The sequence below is a fragment of the Impatiens glandulifera genome, chromosome 1, assembly GCF_907164915.1.
Source record: "Impatiens glandulifera chromosome 1, dImpGla2.1, whole genome shotgun sequence".
NCBI lineage: Eukaryota > Viridiplantae > Streptophyta > Magnoliopsida > Ericales > Balsaminaceae > Impatiens > Impatiens glandulifera.
In genome coordinates this window covers 25,484,708-25,509,742 of record NC_061862.1, presented here as the reverse complement: position 1 = coordinate 25,509,742, position 25,035 = coordinate 25,484,708, and the positions used below count along the sequence as shown (strand labels likewise).

Sequence of the window (25,035 nt, the reverse complement as noted above, 5' to 3'; positions counted from 1 at the left end):
GTCCTTGGTCAAACCCTTCATGGTTGCTCTAAAGGACACCTTTCCCCATGGAAAATTGAGGAAGGTGTCGATGTCATCGACCATGCTGAAGAGTTTCATATTTATTATCCTCTTCGGGTCAAGGACAAAGAGATAATGGGACAAGGTATACCAGCCCCAATTTCCATGCATCTTCCCTATCAGAGCAGGATAAGAATTTTGAATGAAGGTCTGCTATTCTAATAAGTGGAATACTTTTTAAATATTTAAGAACCAAAGTTGGAGATCCTTCAACCTGATTGAAAATCGTTTCCTCCGTAGGGAATCTACCAAAATTGAGACTTGTAACCAATGCAAACTCCCTCATCCCGAAGCACAGCTCTTCTCCATTCACAAGGAACTTCATCTCCATAAAATTTGAGCTGGACTTCCTGAGGAGCATGTGGTGTATAATCGTTCCTGAGAATCGCAGTAACGGGTGCCCTTTGAATACACGAAAATACCATTTCTTCACAAGAACATAACAAACACGAAAATGTCATTTCTTAAACGAGAAATGAATGAATAAACGTGAAATGCATGCATGCAGAATAAGAACACTGATATAATACTCGTCATATACCCTAAAAGCATTTACACACATAAACGAAACCAGAACCAAACCCTAAACCCTAAATACATCAATATCAATCAATATAAACGATATAATATACATAAAAACCTAACCCTTAAGCCCTAAACTCACCGGAATATGTCGAAGAGACGATGGAAAGACGATGATGTCGAAGAGACGGTGGAAAGTCGATGATGTCGAAGAGACGGTGGAAAGTCGATGATGTTGGACGAGGAACGATAATGATGAACGATGATCTTGATCGATGTTGAAGGAAGTCGGAATGAAAAGTCGACAGTTGAGAAGACGTGGTTTTGGAAGTCGGGGTGGAAGGGAGAATCGGGGGGTTTTTATTTTAAATTAGGGCCAAAAAGTTATATATAAGACGAAGGACGCGAATTACCATTCACGTGATTTCATATAAATCGCGTGAGTTGATCAACGCGATTTAGATGAAAAACGTAGATGGGAATTCTCGTTAATTGAAAAACGCGAATTACCATTCACGCGTTTCATCTAAAACGCGTTGATGAACTCACGCGTTTTAGATGAAATCGCGTGAATGGTAATTCGCGTCAGTGAGCGTAAAAACTGGCGCCCGAGGGGTATTTCTGACATTTCGCAGGGCAAAATGGTCTTTTTGCCAACATTAGTAGGCGCGAGCCTTTTCTGGAATTTCCCCTGTTAGGGGCCATTTCATCAAATTTCCCTTTAGAACGTGTCACTAAAAATTGTGTAATTTTAATAAAATTAAAATAATAAAATTTATTATTATTTTTAAATAATAATATGAAATAATAACATAATTTTATAACTCAGCTGTATCTCAAATTATAAATAATTCTGATTTATAACCGTATCACTGAAAATCGTGGAAATAAAAAGAAAACATATTAATTAGAAATAAAACAAATCTAAAAGCTTATTAAAGTGATTATTAAATGCCCTAACTTTGTTTGTTCTTCAAAACATTATTAATTGTGTCCGAACCTGATCTCTCTCTCTCTCTCATTCATCTCGATTCTGATCGTTCTCTGTAATAGCGATTCGGTTGAGTTCAACTACCGACCACCACCACCGTCATCTTATTTTCTCAGACAAGGTAACTAACTATGTCTGAATATTTTCTTATTCCTTTGTGTATGATTCTTGGCTTAAAGAATCCATCCTGGCTCAAAATGGTACGAATTGGAGCACGCACGCACTTGGATTCCGCTTTATGATATCTACTGTTCCCCGCTGAAAGTTCTTAAGACATTATTGAAGCGGCTTAGGAATTTGAATTCTCCACTTCGATCTCTCTCCAAACCTAACGTTGCAGTGTTTCTTCCATATTTAAACATCTAGTTTTGTTGTTTTTTCAGCACTCTATCTCCCATCTCACAGCCATTCTCTTCCTTGTTTAATCTTTTGTAGGTAATAATTCTTTATGACTAAAACCCTATAATAATATATAGATTTTAGCTTCTCTGTTCTAATATGAACAATCTAGATAATAAAAAAAAGGGGCTTTGTTTTTAACCCATCCACCCAATAGCTTCCCAAATAAGAAACTTTCACTAATTATTTGTCTAAAAGATCAAATTTACTAATAGATGAATGAATTCTCCGTCGAACACACATAGGAATTCACTTAGGAATTGTTTGATCTATGTGAAACAATTATCATCTTGAGATATATAGTTGGTATGCTCTGGATCTGATGTAGAGACTATGCTTCCATACTCACTGGAATAAACCAATAATAACTTGGCATCGGATAGTCATCCTTTAGTTTTCCTATATGGCATATTCTTTTTAGCAATTAAAACACTTGTGAGCACTTCTTTTCCTTATAGAGAAGCTTTTAAAATCTTTGGTATTCGACGATTCGTCCACGCCAAAATCAACCACCATTCTTGAAGGTTTCTAACATTCATCTGGCTCAACAAACAAATGCTAGCTCCTAACAATAGGTGGTTGTTATTATGTTAATTCTGGCAACTGGCCTTCAGGTCGTTTTAAGTAGTTAGTTTTAAGGTTTCTATCTTCTACACCCTAGCCCATATGTCTTCGTGTACATTCTCTTGACTTATCCTTAACAAATTGCAAGATGTCTATCCTTCAAATTGTACTACATGAATCATTTGCAATATCTAATGAACACAATAATTATTGAAGGAGGGACTTCATAATGAATCTCGTGTATATAATGTAGGGCGAGGGTCATCATGTCACTTGATTTGCAATTAAAGTCACAATGCGGTGGATGTGGATCTTCCAAGGATTTGTACGGAAGCCAATGCAAACACTTGACTCTTTGCTTGACCTGTGGTAAAACAATGGCTGAGAATAGAGGCAAATGTTATGATTGTGGTGCTACTATTTCTCGCCTGATTCGAGTATGTACCAGCACCCTTTCTCCAAATAAATACATGTTGATATATGTAGGATGTCGGGATATGATTAAATTCTATATTCACACTATTTTTAATAGATCAAGAGAATTGACCTTGTAATTGGACCCTTAGCTCGACTGAAATGTAGCAATGATCCAACTTTATGCCTTAATTGGACCCTTAGCTCGACTGAAATTTGAAATTGGTCTTTATTTAAATTTTTATCTATCAGGTATTGGATAGAACCTGAAGTTTTTGTTGACATTTGATTCATGCCTAGTACTAGTTTTTTGTTCACTGTCATTCCATATATAGTCTACCCAACACTAAAATTACATTGGTGGATCTGCTTGAAGAACTGCTATTTAATGAAATGCAAGTAGAAGCATACACGTTTCTCCCTTCTCATTTACATTTATTTGTCTTTATTGTTTGGCAATTTTTGGGTGATCTCATATACATCTATATTTGTCTTTATTTTGTTGGTTTATTATTAGGGGCGAGACCTAAAGGTAAAAAGAAAAAAGTAGTCTGTTCTGGCAACCGAGTGTTTCACATATCTAAATTTTTTTTGAGCAAACGGTACATGACCATTTTATTAAAAAAAATCCCAAAGCGTTACATTTTTGTAGAAGAAGTAAAACATGCTTTAGCTCTTTTTAAAATGAAAAACAAATGAACTTTAAAACAAAAATTTGAGCTCCGACTACAATCTGTAAAACTATCAAAATAAATGAATTAGATCTATACATATAACTATTTGTTTTCGTGACTTGGTCACAGTCTATACCAACCTCTTGACATATTTTCCAATTTTTGTAAGTATTCTGAACTTTTCTCCAAGTTCTAATAAGAGAAATTGCACTTCTCTTGACTTCTTTCCACACCTCATCTTCATTCATTCTAGTTCTTGTGAAGACTCTTGCATTTCTCTCCTTCCATATCTCATAGATCATAGTACCAAATAAGCATTTTAGAACATTAGAATGAAAGGTTTCAGTTTTGGTACCATTAATGATCCATTCCTTAATCTCCATCCAAGTCCTTGGTATCCGAGTATTTGTCAAACAATTGCACAGATCTAAAAAATATTTTGCCAAAAAGACAAATAAGTGCTCTAAGTTTGCTCAGATGTTCAAATCGGGACAATATGATTTTTAGTTTCTTTCAAAACAAGACTCAATATTTGAGGAATGTTCATATGAAACTTAAAGTTGCTAAATTATGAGCAAGGCTCAAACCAATATAAAACTAACATGTACCAGTAGACAATTTATATATAATGATGTGTTAGTCATTTGAACTTTCTCAAATTGGAACTGCATGTAGTTTTATTTTCAAGAATGACTTGGTTTATTTATTTTTAAATTTGTAAGTGCGAAAATTAAGATTAAATAAAATTGTGATGATTTTATTCCATTGGTCGTGCCCTTTAAATACATAATACACATGGGTTTCTAGGATATAATCACTTCCTAAAATCATGGGATACAAGCCTGTAGACAACTAATAAGTGGCTAATTATCCTCAACACTTATCTACCCAATTTTTATTCGAATTTATCCACTAGTTAGAGTATTGCTTTAATTAAAACAAGATGTTCATCTATAGAAAGGCATTGAGACTCATGTTATTCATTAAGAATGACTTCATTTGAACTTCTATTTGAGTCCTATTTTGAACTAAATTAAATATCAGGTCCTAATTTGAACATATTTTCAAACTTCAGATTAAAATATGGGATTTTGGCCTTCAGTTATTTTTTGGTGTTAGTACCATCCACATTATTTAAGCTTTGTGTCTTTCTTACTATGGCTACTAATTCCACACCTTCACATTTCTCTATTAGGAATATAATGTCCGGGCAAGTTCTAGTAGCGACAAAAATTTCTTCATTGGTAGGTTTGGGACGGGTCTTCCCAATTTTCCAAGGAAGCAACATGCTGAAAATAAGTGGACACTTCAGAAAGAAGGATTACATGGACGACAAGTCACAGATACATTGAGGGTAATGAGGTTCCAATGTCTTATCTACTGAAGGAAAAATACAGAAGTTAGCATATCTTTTAATACTTTATTCTTATCAGCCACTGTGACATAAAATTTTCAAGTGTAAACTAACGTTGAATCTTTTTATCTTTTGTGAACTATGGTTTGTGTTTAATCCTTGAAATCATGCTAACTAATCTAGTTACCTAAATGTTTCTGTTACTCAGTCTAGCTCTTACTAGTCATTATATGATCTATTTTGTTAGGAAAAATACAAGAATAAACCTTGGCTGCTGGTTAATGAGACGGGCCAACATCAGTACCATGGCCAGCCTGAAGGTGCACAATCAGCAACTTATTACCTGCTAATTTCACAAGCAAAAGAATTTGTTGCGATTCCTGCGGGTTCTTGGTAAGCTTAATATTGCAGTTATGTACAATGCAAGGCTTTGAATCTTGCGACATTTCTGACTAGGATTTCCCTTTTGATTGTTTAACCAAAAGATAGGTCATTGGTTAATTTTATTTTTTTATTGTTGCATGAGTCAACATATTTACTTGACAGTGAGAAGTCATTTAAGTTGAATGGAGTTCTCATAAAGCCCATCTTTCTTATGAGTTTTTTGTTTGCTTGTTTTTTAAGGTATAACTTTAACAAAGTCGCCCAGTATAAACAACTGACTTTGGAGGAAGCAGAAGAAAAAATGAAGAACAGAAGGAAAACTGCTGATGGTTATGAGAGATGGATGATGAAAGCAGCAAATAATGGAGCTGCTGCATTTGGTGAAGTTGAAAGGGATGATAAGGAAAGTGGAGGTAGTGGAAGGGGCCTCAAAAAGACAACTGGGGTTGAGGATGAGGGCAATGTGTCTGACAAAGGAGAAGAAGATGAAGAAGAAGAAGCAGCGAGGAAAAGCAGACTTGGACTCAATAAAAGAAGTGGAGATGATGACGATGAAGAAGGTCCAAGGGGCGGTGACCTTGACTTGGATGACGATGACATTGAGAAAGGTGAATTCTTGTCATTTGAACTTCATGAATGTTAATGCAAAAGAATAAAATAAGGCAACACAACGCCCATGGTTAAAAAACATGAAGTGTATGTAGGATTTATTATTATTATTCACGCTCAATACTTTATATAATGATTGGGTTCTATTCTAGGAATCTCCTCATCTAGTACTTGGACAAATATTTATCTCAATTATTTAAAATATTGGAAATACCTAACTTGTCCTATTAATTAAATTAAAATTAAAGAACTCAATAAGTTTTTTTATTGCTCTCTTATGTGTGCATTTGATATGTCAAGATATAGATTTTGGTAAGTTTTACTACATATCTCATGAATTGTCTCTCCCTTTAAAGAACTCTCCCCATGAGTGCCCGTGAAGGCATTCATCTAGAAGAGTAGGGTACAAAATTCGTCTTTTGAGATCCATATGGTATTAATGGCGTAGTGAGCCAACCAAAGCATACAAAATCATAGAGCCATCTTAATACTAACAGAGTCATAGTCAAACACTTTTTACCATTTGCTTACTAGTTGAAGAAGGAAGTGGGGGAAAGGACATGGCCGGGGTAATTGAAGTGTGTGAATAAAGTGCAAGCTTGCCACCATGGAAGCAAGGTGGTTGAAAGTGTCTTGACATTGAGATCTTCAACATTAAAGATGTGATTTATTTGTTAATATTTTGTGAATAGATCAATATTGACAATATTAGGTATATGGAGAAACATCCATTAGATTGAGATAACGTGGAAAGATCTGGAGAGGCATGTGGCTTCTTTAATGTGTGTTTAGGAGTATTGCAATTGTATCCTTACATAGATAATATTTTAGGTCTTTCAAATTTCTTATCGATTTATATTTTACATTGCATACCACAAATGATTAGTTTTGTATGCCTAATAAAATCCTTGCAAGTTTCTTATCGTGATGGATTATTTTATTAGTTGTCTATATCCCTACAGGATATATAACTGAAATCCCATTGCAATAATTTATCTATGGCTTGTGATTGAGCTATCACTAGTGTAATTGTCTTCTTTCTTGCCTTTTCTAGGAGATGATTGGGAGCACGAAGAAATTTTCACTGACGACGATGAAGCTGTTGGCAATAATGCTGAAGAACGTGAAGAATTAGCTCCAGAGATTCATGCCCCTCCAGAGATCAAGCAGGTTGACTTGAAATTCATGTTTACTTCCCTAGAACTGCCTATGCTATTTTTCTCTTTCCACAATCTTGACATTTGCCTGTAGGATGAAGAGGATGAGGATGAAACGAATGAAGAAGAGGGAGGACTAAGCAAATCGGGGAAGGAATTGAAGAAGCTGCTAGGAAGAACTGGTGGGCTTAACGAATCAGATGCTGAGGATGAAGATGAAGATGATGATGTAAGTTTCAGTTCTCTCCAAAAAGCAATCTAAATATTTTTACTTCTTGTTGTTTCACCTAATGTTGAATATTTTTTGCTAACTTTCTGGTCTTCTGTTGCTCTAAACTGATAACTGACAGTTGTGTCATTTTCACTATATCTACTTAACTTGATTATATCCTCATTTAACTTTCCATTTTGTTCACCACCCCTGTTTTGTTTGTGCAGATGGAAGATGACAGTTTTTCGCCTGTCCTAGCTCCTAAGCAGAAGGATACTCTGAAAGAAGAACCTACTGATAATAGTCCATCTAAACCTGCAAAAGACATAAAAAAGGAATCTTCTACGCCTTCTAAGTCGTCAAAAGGAAAGCGAAAGACAGTTGGCGAAGATGCCAAGTCGTCAGCCAGTGGTACTCCTGCAAAGAAAGTTAAAGTGGAAAGTGTACGTAATTTCATTTCATGAATCTTCTTAAATTTTGATGTTGAGTTCCATCTGCGTTTTCATCAATTACAAAGATGCCCCTGTACTATGTTAAGTCCGTATTTTTTCAGTACTTTTTTTATTTGAAGAATATTTGCCCTGCCATCACCTGGGAATTTTGACCTTTATTTTTTTATTTAAATGTATATGTTTATCTTTTGCCCTTGTTTTACTTTTCTCGAATGAAAATTATTAATGAGAGCTCTCACATGGATCAGGATGTGAAGCCGCCTTCCAAAGATGAGAATACAAAAGCGAGTGTGCCATCAAAAGGTGCATCTGCATCATCATCGTCATCTAAACCTGCTCCAACATCAACTGGACCTGTCACAGAGGATGAAATTAGGGCTGTTCTAATGCAAAAAACTCCCGTGACCACTCAAGACCTTGTTGCTAAGTTCAAGTCAAGGTTAAAAACACGAGAGGTACGTTATTTGTGAACCATTGTTTCTTAATGGAACATGCCCTCTTAATATTTTGTTTCTCTTTCTGCATAAAGATAGAGATATGTTTGGAAACTAAACTTAGGAAAAGAAAAAACCAGTAATTTATTTGTTGTTTCTCTTCTTTATCCGAATTGAGATACAAAAACTACAAGTGTGTCGAAATGGTACATAGTGTTTACATCATTGCTTTGGAGAATGAGGGTATATTGTGTTGATATTTACAATGATTTGCAGGATAAGGATGCATTTGCTGATATATTGAGGAGAATTTCCAAGATACACAAAACTAGTAATGGACCTAGCTATGTTGTTCTAAGGGAGAAATGAGAAGAAGATCAATCATCTTATGAATGATTGATGGTCTACACCCAAACTATAACTCATATCACTACTATCATGTGTTCACACATAACGATGAATTTATATATCTAAATCAGATGATGCTAAATTCACTACAATTATGCTATTTCGCTATAAATAAAATGCGCTCACTTGTATGCATGTAACATTCTTGTTACAGTTTTCATTTATGTAGCAAACTAAGAGAATCTGTCTCTTTGTTTACTCAAGTGAATATATAATATGGTTGCTCTATTTGTGAAGGGTTTTTCATTGTTGATGTCACCTGCCCTATTGCTAGGGTTTTGGCAATTGTTGATAACAGTTTAGGGTTCACTCTCCATATGTAGGGAGTATTGGTTTTGTCGAAGCCAAATGTAAATCAAGGAATTTGAGTGGCTTCATTTTTGAACCTAACTATTCAGATCCAAAATTTAACTCAAGACCGATGATATTGTAAATGAATCAGGATACATAAATAAAAAATGTTTCCAAATTCAAGTTTCCATAATGGTTACCTTCTTTTAGTGTTTTCGAGCATCAAATGAAAAGAAACAAAAAGAAAAGACGTAGGATTAATGCGAATTAATCAAATAATGAATATGGTAATTGAAGACTTACCATTTTTTAACTTGAAATATAAAGAAGAGACGCAGAAGAAGGAATAAATCGCCAAAGTCGCGAAAGATGGAAACGCCGAAATCGCCAAAGGAAGAAATTGGACGCCGAAATCGCCAAAGGAAGAAATTGGAGAGGTGGTGGGCGAGGAGAAAAAAAATTAAGAAGGGATTGGGAGAAAAATAAAATTAAATAAAAGGATTTGTAGCATCAGTCACCCAAATCATTTCTCTTTCCTTTGACTTATCAATACTTTTTTATTTTTCATTACTCTAAGGTTTCATTTCATTAAAAGTATTTGTGATTTTATAGTCTAACATTTTGAGTTAATAACAAATATTAACAAGTAAAAAAAAAAGAGAAATTAACTATTTGCGGACATTCACGGTAGCAATTTAGCGTTATACTTGCCAATATAAGTACACATAATATGTGAGCTTGTTTCTACATCTATGGATAATATAAGAATCTACTATAAATAAATTTGTATATATCATATGTATGTAAGTATGTATCTATTTTATGGTTGTTGCTAATTAATTAAGAAGGTAACATGTATAATGTATAATGTATTATTATATGGAAACAAATGTATGAATCAAAAAGTAATTTTCTGTCTCATCCATTTGGTTGCTGACCACTTCTCCCCTGATAATACTTCACATCCTCCATGAATACTTTTTGGGTCTGATTCACCATCTAGCCCCTATCCACCATTATTATTATTATTAATAAAAGACCACAAAAGGATTCATGGTTTTTAAGTTATATAATGATTAGAGACAAACCATGCTCCAAAATAGCACTGCATCTCCTTTGTTAGGTTTTACACATATCCCTACCACCATTTTCCCTCCACAGCTGCATTCTTCTGAACCAGCCTAGTCAAAAATATTCAATATTTAGTGGGAAATTAAACCCATAAGAAAATTCTATTTTATAATTACCAGTGGGAAATATGTTTCCCCTCCTTCGACATTATCAGTCAAGTACATTAACACCGTTGCTATGCGCTGGCCACCGCGTTTCAGATTAAACTGCAATAATTATAAAAAATATATATTGTTTTATTTGTGAATGACTTTTATAAGTGTTCATAATAGAGAGTGAGTGACTTACTGTATCTGAAAAATAATCATGATGTGGTCTGTATAACTGACCTTTTTCATACCTGTGCTTCAGCAAATGTTAAGACTTTGATAAATTTACCTTGTTTTCACTTGTTACAAGGGCCCTGATAAAAAATAAGTAAGAAAAAAACATATGAAAGGATACCCACCTTAAGACTTGAATCAATTCTCCATTCCCTACTGGTACTTGAGCATATGTTGAAATCCGTTTTTCAATAGCCTGATCACACAAAACAAGTGTTCATTGCAAGTAAACACAATCCAATCTCGCTAAGAATAAAATTAATGTTAATGTGGATTGTTGCAGGGAGTTTTTTTCAAATAATTTTGAAATTTACCATCTTTTGTTTGGGCTTGATTGATTTGTTTTTATTCTTTTTTGGAAAATATATTGTTTGATATAACTTCCCATTAGAAATCAGGCTTAAGGCGTACCAACCTCTATCATTGGATATTTCCTTTCTTCAGCATTCAAAAACATACCAGAGCTTGTCCTCACTTCACTTTTGATTCCCTGAGAATGAATGAGGAAAAAGTAAGAACAATAATTGGTGCTTTAACATTTCATTCTCCTATCTCCTATGAATCTTGTATTGATGCAATAAACCATCAACAAAAATTATAATCTTATATTGACACAATAAGCATCAATCAAGAACAAATATCGTGTTGAACCGATAACCAGTATAGGAGTCACTCAAGGCCCAAATTAATTAGTACAACATCTAGACATAAAAGTTCATTTTTCTTCAAAACAAAATTAACAAATAAAAAAGTCAATTTATGCAAGCCTATTATGCATATATAGAAATTGATTGTCATGTGGTTAAAGATAAAATGACTTTAGTAACTCCATATACTTCTTTGTGCGAGTAAAGTATTGATTTCTTCACTAAAACTTTATCTCATAATTCGTTTACATCTTTATATAACAATATGGGTATGATATATTTATATGCTTTAATTTGATGAGTGCTAGAATAAATTTTTATTAAAATTCTATTTTGTTTAGGATTTGTCACCTTATGCTTAATTTAATAGTAAATCAGGAATTAAGTAAGTTAATCCTGGAATTTTAGTCAGTTAACAACCATTCAGCAAACATGGATTATCATATTTCAGTTTCATGGTATATTGTCTGTATCGATCACCATGAGTGTAAAATGTTGATAAATTATTCCTAAGATATTGAATTTGATTATATAATGATAATTTGATTTGATTACTTACCTTGTCCTAGTCTCTATGTAGCCTATAAACATACATATCCAGTCCATAATATATTTCAATTGCCTAAAATATAAAACATATCTTTAATTTTCAACTAATTTCAAATATATGAAACTATCTTTTGCCAGAACAGATGTTCTCAAGGGCAAGTATCGGTGTTGTTCTTAATAGGAGATATAGTGATAAGAAAATGTTTATAAAACGTACAAAAAATTTAAGCAAAAAGAAATATTATAAGATCTTCAACCAAGAATCAAAATAATTGATTGGAAGAATACAAATACACACCTTCCCTGTTTTTGCATCTACTACTGTCGAAATCTGGAGTCGGGGCTTTGCAATTGCTCTAAGGTAGTCACATTCCTACAAGGGAAAATTAAATGTAAAGTTTGACTGAGCCAAGTGGAAGGGGAAAGCATCCATTTAAAATTAATAGCGATCCAGTCCACCATACAAGTTAACCACCTTGTAGGATGACCAACTTTAAACTCCAAAAGTTAATAGATTAAAGAAAAGTTTCATCATAAAAGCAACAGGGCTGGATTTTCTTGTGATGTCATTGAAGAACAAGAAGAGTTAACCATCATCAAGGCATTCACTTCAGACACACTCATAGTCGTTATATGTATATATATTTTAAGAAACAATGTATACCATATGTTATAAAAGTAGCCAAAATAGATGACAGAATCTGTACATCTAGGAAGAAACACATCAAGAACTACGCTAAGCGTACACAGGGCACACACTCCTTATTATCATCATTTTTGTTAAGGTCAACTTTTCATTAGAAACAAAGAACACGAGGGGAGTTAAAATCTTTACATAAAGGGAGTGGGGGATAAGCAAAAAAAAAACAGAAAAATAGATTGACAGAAAAATTAGATTCCTAAACCAAAAAATTTCCATCCTTAAATAAAGGAAACCATAAAAATGTTGAGGAAGAATACGGTGATATGTGTAACAAAAAAAAATCAATTTACAGAATAAGATCAAACAAGTCAAATAGGATGTAGCTTGTGAAGCAATGTTAAGAAAATAATATAATATTCTTTGAAGATAGAAAAAGACATCAAGCTATGTCATGTTAAATATGCATACCTCTGCACTCAAAAAGTTATGCAGTAAAATGATTCGAGGTGACCAGCTAAGTATTTCTGGTTTAACCTGCACCAGAAGGACAAAATATTGGATGCAATATAAAGCATTTGATCATAAAAGTGAAAGGTATATTTGTAAGGATGGTTATACAAAATTTTCTAGTGGACATTTTTTTCCAGTAGTATAATTGGACAGAGTGAAAATAATCAAACTATGTTTTTTTCTTATTTTAGGAAGCTAGTGAGAATCGAACCCGAAACCGGGCTCTGATATATACTAATTTAGGAAATTTGGACAAAATAGTTGAGATGTTTTAGGATTCTAATTTAACAAAGATCATTCTGAAAACACTGTTCAAATAGTTATACTATCCCAATTCCCAACAATGTGTATGGGACTAGGCATTAAATACAAGATACATTAGTTTTCTAGGATAACTCTTGGTCCCTAAAAATGAAAAGGAAGATTAAGGCATTAAACATTCAATCATCAAAATAGCCATATTCAAATATCAGCAAAAGCATAATGAACTTAAGAGTGTCATGACTCATGATCAGAATGCTTGATAAAAAAGGGAAACATTTGTGAGAAAATAAAGATCATACATATCCAAGTCGTAAGATTTCCGCCTCTTTATCATTGGCAAAATGTGACTCACCTGAAAAACAAGAAATCTATTTACAAGATAATAAACACAATGGCTGAACTTGAGTTCCTCAAATTGTGCTACCAACAGAATTCCAAATGTGGGCTAAAAAGAGCATGTCATGAGAAATTCAAATGAATAATCTTAAAGATGAGACAAGTATTTTTACCATAAGAATCTTCCAACTTTTGAATAAATACCAACTGACGAATGGCTCCTGCACGTTCATGTAGCCATGTATAAGTCTCAATTATCATATCCCTTAGTCATAACATGTAAGTATCAAAGCATGTTGAAATTACAGACAATTAATTTTGATAAACATAACCCAACTTAGCTCAATTCTAGGGTTTGAAAGTGCTGAAATTCAAACTATGTATTAGATCCATTACTATAGAATATGAACAAATCGGATCATATTTAGGAACAAGACTAGTTTTAGATCACAGGATATGCTTAAAAGAAGATTCAGACAATGAACTAAGACTCAGTCCAATTGGAGAATATGACAAATAATTAAGGTAAATAATGACTTGATTAACAAAAAAGTAGGAGAAAATGACGGAACAGATCATAACGGGTGGATGATAAAGGAATTATATATCTAATCGGATCGTCGTTACCTATAATCATGCCAACAGAAACAATCGTTAGCAAGCCAAGAACTATTCTCATTGCAGACGCCATTGCCATTTAAGAGAGCTGGAGAATCAAACCGCCGCCCGACAGAGATTTCCGGTCGCAAATTGGGCTGCCGAGGACACCGGACATAGATTGTGAGCGCCTGCATCTCAACTTTTAAAGGTTTTTTTTTTTTTCTTAATTTTGACTGTTAAGACTATCTTTCCCTTTTTTTTCTTTTTCTTTCAAGACTATTTCTGTTTGATCTCTTTCTTAGCAAAATAAAATAAAATAATATAATAAATAAAATAAAACATATACTTGTATATAACTTAAACTTAAATGACTTTATAAAAAGAATAAATGAGCAGGTGATTAGCGCATAATTTTAAATGTGCTGGTGACCACTTCTTATTTTTTTAACGAAATTTTCCCGTTGCGAGACGCAATCGGATGCTCTGTAAAAAGTCCTCAATGCCCTGTGAAAAGTTCACAATCACGAGACGCAACCCCAGTTGCGAGAAACAACTGGCATTCGCGAGACGCAATCCCAGTTGTGAGAAACAACTGGCATTCACGAGACGCAACCGGCAATCGCGATACGAACTTTTTTTTTTTGAAAAGCAAAAAAAAACAAATTGCGTCTCGCGATTGTCGGTTGCGTCTCGCGATTGTCGGTTAGGTCTCGCGATTGTCGATTGCGTCTCGCGAATGTCGGTTGTTTCTCGCAACCGAAGTCGCGTCTCGCGATTGTGAACTTTTCACATGGCATCCGGTTGCGTCTCGCAACCGACGGTTGCATCTCGCAACAGAGGCAATTTCATAAAAAAAAATATGAAGTGGTCACCAAATGCATTTAAAATTATGCGTTTGGTCAGCACATTTACCCTATTATGAAGGTCATTTGACCTCAGAGGAGATACTGTTGAAAATAAATAAAATGAAATTTAGTCGAAAATAATTTCAAATGATCTATATCTCCAAAGTCCAAACAATTTTTATAATTTATTTATTCATTATCACCTAAAACCTTCAAAGGAAGGTAATTTTTTAACTTAAAAAAATATAATTAATTTTTTTAATTGTAAATTATATAATTATAACATTATATTTTAATGTTATAACATTTATTAGATTAAAAAAAAGTCAAATGTAATAAGATCCCATAGAGTAGAGATTTAGGTCATACCTTAGTCTAGAGTTTGAGGTCAAATGTAATACAAGCTTGCACTTTAAATACTAAATTGTTATTTATTTTTAAAAAATATATACCTTGTCATAATTTTAATTTTATTAAAAAGAATTATAAGATTAAGTTCAAACCCTTCTACTTAAAAAAAATATATTCTTAACCCTTCTAACTATAATTCCTAGAATTCAAATTTTTAGAATCTGAATGAGAAATAAAAAGGATATTACAAAATTTGATCACCAAAGCCTAGAACAACAAACAAGGTAAATATATATATGTATATATACATACATGATACAACAATCAATTTATTTATATATGTGATTCTACATTTCCAACAAAATTATCATTTGAATAAATCATCCCTTTCAGAATCAGTATTCGATTGCGATTCCGTGGCTAGAGAAAATCTCATTTCCTGCTCGACTAACTCAGCCTGGTCATGTCTCCCCGCATTTCTAAACGCATTCGCTAGCGCTTCGAACAAGGACTGGTTTGGCTCGATCACCCCATACTTCAATTGACCATAAACCCGTCTCACCCCTTCAATCATCCCAGCTTTCCCATAACAACCAACCAAATTAACGTAAGTCACAATATCAGGTTCCAACCCTTCATCTTGCATCTTCATATACACATTCAAAGCCCTGTCGATTTCTCCAACCGTATCATAAACATAAATAGCCACATTATACGCAAACAAACCAAGCCCAACCCGATCCTTCATCAACACTCTGCACGATTCAATCGCCAACTCACGCAAACCTACAACAGAATAAACGCATGTGATAACCGCCTGTCTCGCGAAAGGCTTCCCTTCCACATAAGCCAATTCAAGCTGCTCAACCGCTTCATTAACTACACCGCCCTTACTTAAAACCTTAAACAAAGTCTTGAAAGTTGTTGCATCCGGGAAAAGCTTTCGATTCACCATTTCGTGCAACAATTTCGCACATTCGAGAAGCTGACCGTTTGTCGCATAACAAGCCATCACCTTATTGAAAGAATCACAATCTCTCAAAAGCCCCGTTTGCTTCATCTCCTCCGCCACCTCAATAGCCTCGTCTAGCATTCCTAAGTTTCTATAAAGATACATCATGGTTGCAAATGAAACCCCATCCGCCCTACCCTTCTTTCTCAAATCGTTCATGATTAGTTTAGCTTCAGAAAGAATTCCAAGATCCGCGTAAATATTCAGCATACTATTAGACGCAATGGTATCGGGATCCCTAATTTTCTCGTACAAACTTTTCGCACCCTTTAAAGAACCAACCTTATTATAAGCTTTAATCATGGATGTAAGTATCACTTGATTCGGAAAAATCCCAAATTTCTCCATCGAATGAAAATAACGAAGACAATCGTCTAGATCGCCTGTCTCCGCAAACGCATCTATTAACAACCCGTAAACAACTTCATTCGGTTCCACCTTTAACCTAATCATCATCTCGTAAATAGAAACAGCATCAGAAAGTCTGTTTAAACGGATGTAACTTGAAATCATGGACGCAAATGAGAGACAGCTCGGTTTACAACCCGTTTCATTTAAAAGCTCTTTCGCCTGTTCAATTAAATCGCATCCGGATAGCATTTGGATAAGCGTGTTGAAACTACACTCGTCGGGCCAAGTTCCAAGTTGCTTCATCGCATTAAATAGAGACAAGGCTTTGTCGTAAAGTTTCGCCATTCCGTAAGCTTTAAACATTACATTGTACTCGGAAACATCCTTAGATTGTCTATCTTTTCGGTAAAACACATTCTCAGCCTCGGCCCATAGTCCCTTCTCAGCATACGCATTTATAACAGCCGCACGCGTTTTCGAACACAAACTTAACCGACTCTCCTCCAAAACTCGCGCAGCTTGCTCAAGCATTCCTTGATCCACAAACATCTTAACCAAAACAGGAAGAGATTGTTCGTCGATACTCACACCGAATTTCCTCATTTCTTTGAGTATAACCTCCACTTCTCCCACCATGTTTCTTTCACACAAAACGTGCAAAACACCTCTATGAGTGACAACATCGGGAGTGAGCCCCACTTCTCTTATCTTCCTGTAATAACGAAGAGTTTCGTCGATATTTCCTGCATTAGCGTGTAAAGAAGATAAAATATTGAACGTTTTAGTATCGGGTAAGACACCCCTTTCGTCCATCTTATTGAACAAAGCTTCAGCCTCCGACATTTTCCCATTGGTTCCGCAAATGTGTATCATGGTGTTGAATGTGACTGTATCTGGCATAACCCCACTTTTCAACATTTCGGAAAAAATGTTTGCTGCATCGTTCAATCGGCCAGCCTTCCCGTATAAATCGATCAACGTATTGTAAGTAGCTGTGAGCTTCGGCTTCATTGAAGAACATTCGAATTCTTTAATGTTATGACCTCTCCCACCGATCTTGAACAGCTCTGTCGACAGGAAATGTTTGAGACTGTAGGGCTCTGTAGCCGATAGAGAATCGAATTCAAGATCATCCAATTCAATCTTTCCTATACACCAAGCTTTGTAGAAACTATCGGCTCTGTCGAACTCCCTAACATCCTTCATGACTCGTACAACTGTATTCATCGTAACCTCATCAGGGAAAATTCCTCGAATTTTCATGTGCTTAATCCACAAAATCGCTTCTTTAGCAAGACCCGCTTTTCCATAAACATCAACAAGCATCCCGTAAGTGTTGTTGGTGGGTAAGACTCCATCTTGCGCCATCATAATCCAGCAACGTCTAAGTTCGTCCCATTTCTGAGCTTGACCTAAAGATCGAAGAACCACATTGTAATGAATCACGTTAGGTATATAGTCTTCCTGTGATTTGATCCAATGGAAAACTTTCACTACTCTTTCCCAATTTCTCTGTTCCTTGATAATGACAGTTTGTTCTTTGGGACTTAGTTTGCCATGGTACAAGTTAAGGGCTTTCTCAATGTTTTCTTCTGACTCCAACGAGCGTAAAACTGATGGCAATATACCTCCATACCTCTTGTTTCTCTTACCGTTTATGAAGGTCTTTGTAGGTAAAGGCAGGGTTCTTGAGCTGCAGTGAAGATTTATCCCCGAATATACTTTAGTTCTCTTTTGAGTACTAAGGGGGCAATTATCTTGCCTCTCAACAAACTGTTGATCATAAGACGAGTAATTTCCTAGAGAAACCCTAGCAGTGAAGGCAGGAAAGTATTGAAGCTTACAAGAAAACAAGTTGCAATTTCTGAAAGAATTTTGGAGATTCCCGTGCCCAATTTCCATGGGATTGCAAGCTCGAATAATCATTAAGTTGTCTTGTGACTGTAGGATTTCTCTGGGACTGCAAACTGGAAGAATCATTTGGTTGTTCTGTAACAGTAAGAGACTCTGCAACAAGAAAGTTTCAACATTTATTGTTGAGAAGAAAATATATACATCCTTTACCATTCACATCAATAAGTCCCAAACAATCAACAATCTAAGTATTTGCCCTCCATTCATTGCACACCCAATCGCCCTTACGAGGAAGGATGATAGCTCCATAAACTATCAGGTGGCATTAAACAAAATAATTTTCAAAAAAATCATACATTGACAACAATTTCATTAAATGAAACAATCATATATCAATATGTTCACCACTACCTAAAACAAGCCATACATTGACAACAATATCATGTTTAGTATTATATATCTCAAACAAGCTCACCTCTTGAAAGCAAGATAAACAAACAAAGTAAGAAAGAAAGAAAACAAGGCATTATTCATGGAGGAAATGAAGGTGTAACCCTATTCATAAATTTTCCTTCTGATGCTATCCCATAATTTATCATCTAAGGTACTCAAAGTGTTCGAGTTTCATAATTGAATCTGACCCTCTAATGGTTGTTGAATATTTTGTATGAACAAAGAAAGATTTGGAAATCCAGCCAATTGTTTGCAGACATTCATTGCAAAGATTAAGATATAGAAACCAATATGGTTGGTTGCACACTCCTCCAGTGCAAAGTTTGAATCTAATTAATACATTTTTCTATCTAACAAGAGCAACAATGGAAGGACTTTAAGCAAGCAAGCAAGCAAGAACAATTAAAGAAAACAGTCTTAGAATTTACATAAAGCACAGAGAAAGTGCTTAGTAATGAAAGAAGGGATAAAGAGAAAACTTAAACTTTCTGCTTGCAAATGTGAAATAGAGCAAACCCAGTAAAACTAACCTTAAATGAGAAGCGTCTGTGGTCGGTCCACGCAGAGAAGTTCTCGTCGACGCTCTTGAGAGAGGACGAGGAAAGAATAAGTCGGCCGGTCGGTCGGTCGGTCGGTCGGTCGTTCGTATGTGAGAGCGGCGCTGCCCGCTGTCGGAGAGAACTCAGTTAACTAGACGAAAGAAGAACGAATTAGGCAGAGACGCGCGAGAAAGAAGCGAAAAAAGGCCTGATTTATCCGGGTCGGGTATACTACGGGTCTTTTAGGGTACCCGACATGTTATGGACCCGATCCATCTAACGCTAAATGTACTAATGATATAAAAAATGCATGTAAGTCCTTCAACTATTTCAAATATTAAAAGTTAACCCTTGCACTTAAATTCTTTACTTTTCTTCATTAAAAGTGTAATTATTCAAAAAGTATTATGAAACTTGAGGGGTTGTTTGGATCGATGTTAGAATCGGGACAGAAATGAGTTTCATATTAGGCACAAATGATAATGAATTTAGTTATTTCAATATTATTGTTTGGTTTATAAGCTGAGATTAAATATGATTACCAATATTAATTTACTACTCCTAATTTATTTTCTCAAAAAGTCGTTCTAATATTATTATTCGATTTTTAAGTGAGGGTGTAATGATATTCGAATGAAGAAGCAACGAGTACTATCGGTACCACATACCTAATAATATACACACGACAATGAAAAATGTCCCCCACTAATATTACAATTCAAATATTTTGAATTATTTTGTGATATCTATTATTACTAATAAGAATGAGTGTTATTATATTTTACATACAAAAGAATCATTGCACACGTAGAAGATAGATTGTAGAATATTAATGGTGAGCATATTCTTCGTGGCCGATGGCTAGATCTGAGCCCGAGCTTAGGCGCGATTTCTTCTTCGATTCTTCAAATAGAATAAAGATGAATGGACGAGGATGTGACATTAGTTGAATGCGCGGATTAATAATATTCTAGTTAATGTATTTTGGTTATTAAAATAAATACTGAATGGTTTTCTAAATCAAACTACGTTGGTGAGTTTTGTTTATTCCCAAATATATAGAAATAATTTCTAAAATTTTATTCTTAAACTTAAACACTTGTTATTTCTATTGTTTCATTTTTTTATTCTCAAATCCTTCAACCAAATACCTTATTAACAATAAGAGTAACAGAGTAGCCAGCCATGAAGAAATAGGAGGCATACTAAATTATAACCAATGCGAATTTAAATATTTTCACAAAAAAAACTAAAAGAATATAAAATTAAAATAGAATTGTTTTCATACAAAGAAATTAACAAACAAAAGCAAAACATTTTGAATTGTAACCAAATACATAATGTCAACTATATATCCTCAAGAAACCATAAAAACAAGATCATTTTTAAATAGATTAATCCTAATTAACGTCAAACATAGAAATATTACAACATAATTCAAAGAGAAACAAACACAAACCTAAACCCTAAAACATACAAAGAAACTAAAATTGCTGTTAAGAATTACAAGAAGACTTAGAATCTATGTGGAATAGGGGTCTTAATAACTTGAAGAATTTGCACTACTTCCGCCATAGAAGGCCTACTAGAAGGTATTTGAGAAGTACAAACTAGAGCCAACTTCAACACAGGTAAAACCTCGTCCTCAGGATACTCATGATCCATGGCCGAATCAACACACTCCAAAATGTTTCCCCTCTCCAACATAACCTTCACATTCTCCGTCAATATGACAACATTATCCTCACCATACTCCACCGGTCGCCTCCCCGTGACAACTTCCAACACCATCACCCCGAAGCTATACACGTCGCACTTCTCGTTCACTCGCAGGCTCCTGCATGCCATCTCCGGGGCAAAGTACCCGGCCGTGCTTTGGAACCGCCCTCCGGGAGACACATGCTTGTTTAGGAGCCTGACGAGCCCGAAATCCGATATCTTTGGATTCATGCTCTCGTCTAGAAAAACATTGCTCGGTTTCACGTTGTAGTGAATGATGGGAGGCCGAAAAGAATGGTGTAAGTGAGCTATACCTCTAGCCACCCCTAGAAGAATCATGAACCGGTCTGTCCACGAGAGTGGACTGACCGAGGGAGCCCTTTCATGAAGGGCGCCTTGAAGTGTCCCGTTTGGAATGAAGTCGGACACGAGAAGTTGGAGCTCCGGGGTCCAATAGTAGCCTCTTAGGGTTACCAAATTCGGGTGCACAGCCTTTGCAAGGATTCGAACGTGTCGGTCGAATTCTTCTTGATACGGCGTGATGTTAGACGCGACGAGTTTCTTTATCGCGACTTCTTGCCCGGGGGAGGATCCAAAAGTGGCCTTGTAAACGCTCCCCAATGACCCGGTTCCTATCTCGGTTGCCTTGTTGAGCAAGTTAGTGTTTGTGGGTGAGATGTCAAGGCAAATTGTGTCACCATTGGATGATTTTGAGTTTAGGAGAACTAGTTTTCCGGTGGCTGGCGACGGGCTTCCGGAATGGAACGTGGAGCTGCCGGAACATGAACCCTCCAAGGCACTTCCAATGAATGTTTGCCTTCTCCTTGCCGACATGTTCAAAAGTGTGACAACCATAACTCCGACCATGATCATAAGTGAAGCTGAAATGGCTACGATGGCCGAAACACTGAAGAATCTGTTGTGGTGATCGGAGATTTGGGAAGAGGATCCTCTGTTGTTTCTGTGACCGGAGTGGTCGCCGGAGCTGAAAGCATTTGGATCAAGGACTAGTGGTTTGGGAACGTTCATCTTACATGGTTCTTTTAAGAGAGGAGAACATATACCTAAGTTACCTTTAAGTGCGGATTGGTCTAAGTTTTGGAATAGATTGCTTGTGGGGAGACGGCCAGTGAGCTGATTGTATGAGATGTTGACGGCGAGGAGGTTTTCAAGTTTTCCGAGCTCCGGTGGGATTTCTCCGGTGAGCTGGTTCAATTCAAGCTTTAGAATCTTGAGTTTGCTGAGCATTCCAATTGATTTCGGGATTGATCCATTCAAGTTGTTGTTTGACAAAGTCCTGATCGACCAAGAAAAATAAAACATCAGCAAATCCCATTACTCTGATTTGAAATTAATAATATAATTAATGGCCTTGTTTGATGTACTGTTATTGGGAGATTATTTGAAAAACAAAATACCAATTATTTGGTTAATTTGTTCCAAATATTTTTTATTTTAATATTGAAAAACATTATAAGAAAATATAATTATGTTATATTTTTCTAATAAAATATTTAAATTAAATCTAAATAAAAAGATTAAGATTTAATTTATTTAAATAACTAGTAAGTTACTTAAAAATAATATTTATTAGTGTAGTTTATTGAAATTGGATATTTAGATAAAAGAAATATATATATATATATATAGTTATTTTTTTTTATTAAATATATGCTATTTTTGTTAATAATTTCAATAATGTAAGATGAAAATTTGATAATTAGTTATTTTAGAAAAATTAAAATAAATTATAAGTCTAAAATTTGAGTTTTATTTTTAAAATTTTAATTAATTTTTTTATAAATTATATTATATCACATCATTATCATTTTAATATTTTAAAGACAAACAATTTTGTTTTCCATAAAATTGGATATTGTTTGATTTCAGGTTATATATTGTATTAGGAATGATATGAGTTAAATTATTAAAATATTATTATATATTTTATAAAAATTAATAAAAACAATTTAATGTTTTGATTTATAAACAAGTAAATAAATATTATACATCAAAACTTCATTTTCAAATAATCTCTATCATCAAATAAGTTATAAAAAATTTCAAGATTTGGTTACTTACAGTAGAGAGAGGGAAGAACAATTATCTCCAATCTCTTGAGGAATGGATCCAGTTAACGAATTCCCATCCAACTGAATAACCTGCAAGCTGCCGGAATCACAAATGTCACCGGGAATGGATCCATACAACTCATTGTTCCTCAAATCCAACACAGTCAAATTCTGAAAAAATCCCAGCTCCGGCGGTATTCTCGACTGTAATTCACCATTCCAAGAAAGATTCAAATACGACAGCTTCGAACAAAGCCCAATTTCCGCCGGAATATCCCCGGAAAGCTTGTTCCTCGACAGATCCAATCGTCGGAGAGATTCCAAAAGCCTATTTGTACCAGGCGGCGGTATCTCCCCTGATAATAGATTGCCTGAGAAATCAATTTCATTCAAACCCAAATTAAATAAACCATTTGGTATGCTTCCGTTTAAGATATTATCTCTCAGTTTTATCACTGTCAATTGGTCGGTGTACACCAAGGAAACGGGAATCCCGCCGGCGATTCTGTTATTGGATATACTCAAATAGGATAATAGTTTCAGGTCACCGATATTCGCCGGGAGAACTCCGATGAAGCCATTGTTAGATAAATCTAAGTGATAAAGACTCTCTAAATTTCCAACCCATTGAGGGAAATCCCCTGTTAACAAATTGTTCGATAGAGAGAGGTGATTCAATGAGGTAGTTAGTCTTCCGATTGATTCCGACGGAGCTCCGGTGAAAAGATTATAACTTAAATCCAAGATGGTCAGATGGGGACAGAATCCAATATCGGTTGGAATCAGGCCGGAAAACTGATTCCTTTGAAGGTGGAGTTCTTTCAGGTTGTGGATGAAGGATATCCCTGAAGGTAAGAAACCCGATAAATAATTCTCTGAAAGATCTAATAATCTGAGCCTGGAAAGAGACCAAATCCCACCGACGAATTCAGGGTTACCGGAGAAATGATTCCGGGAGAGATTAAGACTGTTGAGTGTGGAACATTCCTTGAGACTAACGGGAATGGAACCTTCGAAAGCATTCGCTGCTAATGAAAGAAAACGCAGTGGAGGACAGTTACTGAAGAAATTACTAGAAATTGGACCGGAGAATGAATTTTCCGATAAGTCAAGAAATTTAAGAGCACCCATGTTTGACAAAAGGGATTCCGGTATAACGCCGGAGAACCCATTGCGGCTTAGATTAAGTCTCTCCAAATTGGCGGGAATTGCTCCGGCGAGGCTGCCGGTGAGATTGTTAGAGGAAAGTGAGAGTACCTTGAGTGATTGAAGTTTTTGGAGTCCACGACCGATCTTCCCCGACAGGGCAAGGCTGTCGAGGGTCAAGTCGGAGACTTTTCCGGTGGAGGGGTCGCATTTGATGAATTGCCATGAACATGGGGTTGAATCGTCCTCGTTCCATGATTGAAGGAGGGATTTTGGGTCGTGAAGGTCGGATTTGAAGACGATGAGACCCAGAATGTCATCATTGAGTTGAAGAGAATCAATGGATGATGGATCGAGAATGTGATTTGTTAGTGATGAAGAAAGTGTAATCTGCAAGGAGAAGAAGATGATAAGTAAATTACAGGCTGCCCACATTATTATTGTTCTCTCTCTAGATAAAGGATAAACCAAATCCAACTATAGAATATGAAAGGATGATTGAATAAATGTGGAAAAGATTGGGTCTTGTTGGAATTACAGTCAATAAAACTTGCTTCAAAAGGGGTCCATAATTCTGTACTCATCAAGATTCAAGAGATAGAATATTATATATTTAGATTAATATATATTCAATCAATTTTATTTAATTAATGATAATGTTTGAGTTAATTATTCAAAATTTAAGAAAAAATTAAGGGGTGTAATGGGTCCATACCGTTGACAATTATTTGACCAGTTACTTTCAAATTACGTAATCATCTTCTAT

General features: G+C 35.2%; 4 protein-coding genes across 4 annotated transcripts; 1 reads left to right on the top strand and 3 right to left on the bottom strand.

Annotated features, from left to right (window-relative positions):
- The first annotated feature begins 1,553 nt into the window (after window positions 1–1,553).
- Window positions 1,554–8,869, top strand: LOC124920999 (transcription initiation factor IIF subunit alpha-like). The gene is made up of 10 exons (XM_047461595.1): window positions 1,554–1,694; window positions 2,790–2,973; window positions 4,820–4,978; window positions 5,226–5,371; window positions 5,603–5,970; window positions 7,026–7,141; window positions 7,223–7,357; window positions 7,567–7,782; window positions 8,040–8,246; window positions 8,502–8,869. The coding sequence occupies exons 2-10, from the start codon at window positions 2,803–2,805 to the stop codon at window positions 8,592–8,594; spliced, it is 1,611 nt and encodes a 536-aa protein (XP_047317551.1). The 5' UTR covers window positions 1,554–1,694; window positions 2,790–2,802; the 3' UTR covers window positions 8,595–8,869.
- An 810-nt stretch (window positions 8,870–9,679) lies between these two features.
- LOC124920769 (prolyl 4-hydroxylase 1) lies at window positions 9,680–14,143 on the bottom strand. The gene is made up of 11 exons (XM_047461322.1): window positions 13,955–14,143; window positions 13,501–13,548; window positions 13,291–13,343; window positions 12,686–12,751; window positions 11,873–11,947; window positions 10,794–10,868; window positions 10,504–10,574; window positions 10,344–10,395; window positions 10,172–10,261; window positions 10,013–10,105; window positions 9,680–9,930 (listed from the first exon to the last, which is right to left on the bottom strand). Exons 1-11 carry the CDS (start codon window positions 14,022–14,024, stop codon window positions 9,823–9,825), a joined length of 801 nt encoding a protein of 266 aa, XP_047317278.1. The 5' UTR covers window positions 14,025–14,143; the 3' UTR covers window positions 9,680–9,822.
- Window positions 14,144–15,391: 1,248 nt separating this feature from the next.
- Window positions 15,392–19,480, bottom strand: LOC124920998 (pentatricopeptide repeat-containing protein At1g73710). The gene is made up of 2 exons (XM_047461594.1): window positions 19,324–19,480; window positions 15,392–18,493 (listed from the first exon to the last, which is right to left on the bottom strand). Exon 2 carries the CDS (start codon window positions 18,464–18,466, stop codon window positions 15,491–15,493), a length of 2,976 nt encoding a protein of 991 aa, XP_047317550.1. The 5' UTR covers window positions 18,467–18,493; window positions 19,324–19,480; the 3' UTR covers window positions 15,392–15,490.
- Window positions 19,481–20,700: 1,220 nt separating this feature from the next.
- LOC124920997 (probably inactive leucine-rich repeat receptor-like protein kinase At3g28040) lies at window positions 20,701–24,801 on the bottom strand. The gene is made up of 2 exons (XM_047461593.1): window positions 23,134–24,801; window positions 20,701–22,348 (listed from the first exon to the last, which is right to left on the bottom strand). Exons 1-2 carry the CDS (start codon window positions 24,702–24,704, stop codon window positions 20,848–20,850), a joined length of 3,072 nt encoding a protein of 1,023 aa, XP_047317549.1. The 5' UTR covers window positions 24,705–24,801; the 3' UTR covers window positions 20,701–20,847.
- Window positions 24,802–25,035: the final 234 nt, after the last annotated feature.